Source organism: Rhinopithecus roxellana, chromosome 6, assembly GCF_007565055.1.
Source record: "Rhinopithecus roxellana isolate Shanxi Qingling chromosome 6, ASM756505v1, whole genome shotgun sequence".
Lineage (NCBI taxonomy): Eukaryota > Metazoa > Chordata > Mammalia > Primates > Cercopithecidae > Rhinopithecus > Rhinopithecus roxellana.
In genome coordinates, this window is record NC_044554.1 from 91,958,736 (window position 1) to 91,962,755 (window position 4,020).

The 4,020-nt window shown below is 42.1% G+C and overlaps 1 protein-coding gene across 1 annotated transcript; it reads right to left on the reverse strand.

The window, feature by feature from the left end:
• Positions 1 to 3,317: 3,317 nt before the first annotated feature.
• Positions 3,318 to 3,725, reverse strand: LOC115891966 (protein FAM183BP). Its single transcript, XM_030932265.1, has one exon. The coding sequence runs from the start codon at positions 3,723 to 3,725 to the stop codon at positions 3,318 to 3,320; it is 408 nt and encodes a 135-aa protein (XP_030788125.1).
• Between the last annotated feature and the right edge of the window lie 295 nt (positions 3,726 to 4,020).

Sequence of the window (4,020 nt, forward strand, 5' to 3'; positions counted from 1 at the left end):
TAATTTTGAGATTCAATACATGAGCAAATGCCATTTGTAGGTGTTATTACCAGAGACAGTTTCACTCTCATTTTGTTTAAGTGTGCTTTCTTGGTTTGTGTCTTTGCTACATGGCCTGTTTTTTTTTTGTTGTTGTTGTTTTTTTGTTTTTGTTTTTTTTTTTTTTTTCAGGTAATTTCACTCTTCTCCCTGTGGTAATTTGAAAATTAGTAAGACTGATCTTATTTCAACTTTGCGTAACATACTTAAAAGTGAACATTCCAAGTCATCTTCATTCAACCTCATAAAGCAAAACAAAATCTACTTACTTCTCCCTGTGGAAGATGAGGGCACTCACCCACTTAGACTTCCTTGTGTAAGCTTCAAGATTGTGTCAGAACATATTAGGATTTTTATTTGTCTATTGTTGTTATTTTTAATATTATGTAGCTTTTCTATAAATAGGTATAACATCTACATTCTGTACTATGAACATGATTTTTCTATTTTTAAATAATTTACTGTTTACTCTCCATCAGTGGTGGCCACCTAACAAGCTCCGCCTCCCGAGTTCACGCCATTCTCCTGCCTCAGCCTCCCAAGTAGCTGGGACTACAGGCACCCACCATCACACCTGGCTAATTTTTTTGTATTAAATAGAGACGGGGTTTTCACCGTGTTAGCCAGGATGTTCTCCATCTCCTGACCTCGTGATCCGCCTGCCTCGGCCTCCCAAAGTGCTGGGATTCCAGGCGTGAGCCACCGCGCCCGGCCGGCCACCTGATTTTTAAGGCCCAGTTCAAAATGAAAATGATGCTGAATGCTTGCCATGGTCTTGGATTCCCCGTGTCTGCCAGGTCGTTGCTGGGAATCCACAGTCCTGGCAATTCTGAACCGCCTGAGAACTGCCCCAGTAGGAGGGAAACCATTTCTCCAGGGTGAGATTTGTAAACTGTCAGGTCTGGTTGGGGGTGGCTGGATAGGGAGTGGGGTAATAGAAAAGGGTAATAAAAAGCAGCTTTTACCTTTTATTTTATGCCTGCTCTACTGTATAAATTTTCTCATTTTATATATGTACAATATTTACTTTTAAAAATACTGTCAACAGGTGTTATTTAGGCCAGTAGATTATGGAAAATGCTGCAAATTGGCTCACTCAGTGCAAACTCCAACAGCTTCTATTGCCTTCCCATACTACAGAAGCTAGCAAACTTAAAACAAACAAACGAACAAACAAATAAACACCCTGCGTTTCTTAGACTCTCTTGAAACGGAGAACATATATGCATATATGTGACCTAGTTTTTTGTTTTTTTTCTTTTTTGGAGACGGAGTCTCGCTCTGTCGCCCAGGCTGGAGTGCAATGGCCAGATCTCAGCTCACTGCAAGCTCCACCTCCCAGGTTTACGCCATTCTCCTGCCTCAGCCTCCTGAGTAGCTGGGACTACAGGCGTCCGCCACCTCGCCCGGCTAGTTTTTTGTATTTTTTAGTAGAGACGGGGTTTCACCGTGTTAGCCAGGATGGTCTCAATCTCCTGACCTCGTGATCCGCCCATCTCGACCTCCCAAAGTGCTGGGATTACAGGCTTGAGCCACCGTGCCCGGCGTGACCTAGTTTTTATCAAGCAAACACATTGCTTAGGTAAAACTTAGAAAAATATTAGCACTTGGGATGATAGGATGTTCTAGCCAATCTGTGGGTAGAGATACTCTGCAGTAACTGTAGTGGAGGATCTATGGTCTAGGTATAAACTAGACTCTAGTCCTCAGATTAAAAGTATGAAGGTATAGTGTGAAGTGACCATGGAGTTTCCATAAGAGCAGTTCCATAGAACTGCATTCTATGTGGTGCCATTGTTCCTGTTTGGGCAACATCCAAAATGAGAACTTAACTCACTTAACACTTCTCTCTCCTGCTTTTCTCCTCCTTCCCAAATTTTATTTTATTTATTTTTTTTGAGACAGAGTGTCACTCTGTTGCCTAGGCTGGAGGGCAGTGGCACGATCTCAGCTCAGCAACCTCCACCTCCTGGGTCCAAGTGATTCCCCTGCCTCAGCCTCCTGAGTAGCTGGGATTACAGGTGCATGCCACCACGCCTGGCTAATTTTTGTATTTTTAGTAAAGACAGGGTTTCATCATGTTGGCCAGGCTGGTCTCCAACTCCTTACCTCATGATCTGCCCACCTCAGCCTCCCAAAGTGCTGGGGTTACAGGCGTGAGCCACTGTACCTGACCCTCAAATTTTAAATTAAATAATTAGCACTAATTGTTTAAAATGTTAAGTTAAATTTCTTTTGGTGGCTTCAAAACTGACAGTATAATGGTTTACTATTTTTGCTCAACTAACTTTATCTTAACTTTCCTTCACTTCCCTCTAAAACTTTACCCTTTCCTCCAACTTTCTTCAGCCTTGCTTCCACTAGGACTTTTGAGAGTGAAAGAAGGCACTATTTGTAATTACACTGGGATAAAAGGCATAATCAAATCTTATATATTCATGTCATATAAGTAGGATCATATTCCTGTCAGTTCTCTCCACCTGTCTGAAAATACATGCTTACAATCTTTTACTAATCAAAACATAAGATCAATAAGTTCAAATATACAGAAAAATATAGAAGTATGCAAACATGTTGGCATATTTAGATTCACCATATAAGTGAGATCATGTGGTGTTTGTCTTACTGTGCCTGGCTTATTTCACTTAACATAATGTCCTTCAAGTTCCTCCATGTTGCTGTAAATGATGAGATTTTTTTTCTTTTTTAAGGCCGAATTGTATTCCATTAAGTAAATATATCACGTTTTCTAAATCTAAAAAAGTCAAATTCATAGAAGTAGAGATTAGAATGGTGATTACCAGCGGTTGGGGTAGGAATTGGGGTGATGTTGGCTAAAAGATACAAAATTTCAGTTAGGAGGAATAAGTTCAAGAGAGCTGTCATACACTGTAGTGACTACAGTTAATAACAATGTATTGTATTCTTGAAAATCGCTAAGAGAATAGATTTTAAGTTCTCTCACCACAAAATAAGTATGTGAGATACTCGATTTAACCATTCCACCATGTATACATATTTCAAAACATCACATTGTACACAATAAATATATGCAATTTATTAATTTTAAAAACAAATGGTTTAAAATGCTAATATTAGTCACTTCCATATGATGAGATAATGGGCAATTTTTATTTCCTTCTTCCGCATATTTTTTATGCTTCCTCATTTTTGCCATTATCCATGAATTATGGACGGGGGGTTAAAGCAATATTTACTCTTCTAGGCAGTGGATATTTAGGACATTAAATCCAGGAATTGACTCCATTGCTGAGATACTACTTGTGGCGATCATCTTCTCCCAAGCTCCACATTTTAGCTTTGTACAGAGTGATGTCATTGTAGACCCTAAAGTGGTTCATCCTGTGGTCACTGCGTTCCGGGTCGACCAAGGGCTCTGAGTCCCACCCAATTTCCTGGCTTTCAGTTTGTGCCTCCGGGTACTTCTTCCTTGGCCCCTGGGCAGCATGGTGAATGAGATTCAGAAACCTGGCGTCTGCGGGTTCCTCCAGGTTATCATGCCAAGACATGGGCTTCCTCGTTATCCTGTGAACCTTGCGCAGGGGATTCACGTGGTACTGAGTGTAGAGTTTCTGGGTTCGTAACTCTTTGAGGTACAGCTCCCGCAAGATCTGGTTCTGATGGACCTCATCTGTGACCACCCTCTCTTTCGGGTGTCCCGCCATGGCCTTGGAGCTGCTCGGTGGGTCTGGGGCTCTCTCGGCGTCCTCTGACCACTCGCTCGGCCGCGGGCCTTCTGCAGTCTCTACGCAACGGCACCCCACTCCATCTCCAGGCAACAGCGTTCGTGTGATACCGCTCTGGCCTCTCCGAATCCAGCCTCTTTACTAGAACTGCCTCTGGATACTGCCAGGAAAAAGGCTTGCCATCAACTGGCAAACCCAGGAGATAATGAACATAAAACTGGACCTCACGTTGGCCAATCACCTCCCTCCTTGAGAACAGATTCGATGCTTTTCA

What these genes read in the sequence shown, in the direction of transcription:
- LOC115891966 (XM_030932265.1), bottom strand. Translation starts at nt 3,725, where the DNA reads ATGGCGGGACACCCGAAAGAGAGGGTGGTCACAGATGAGGTCCATCAG.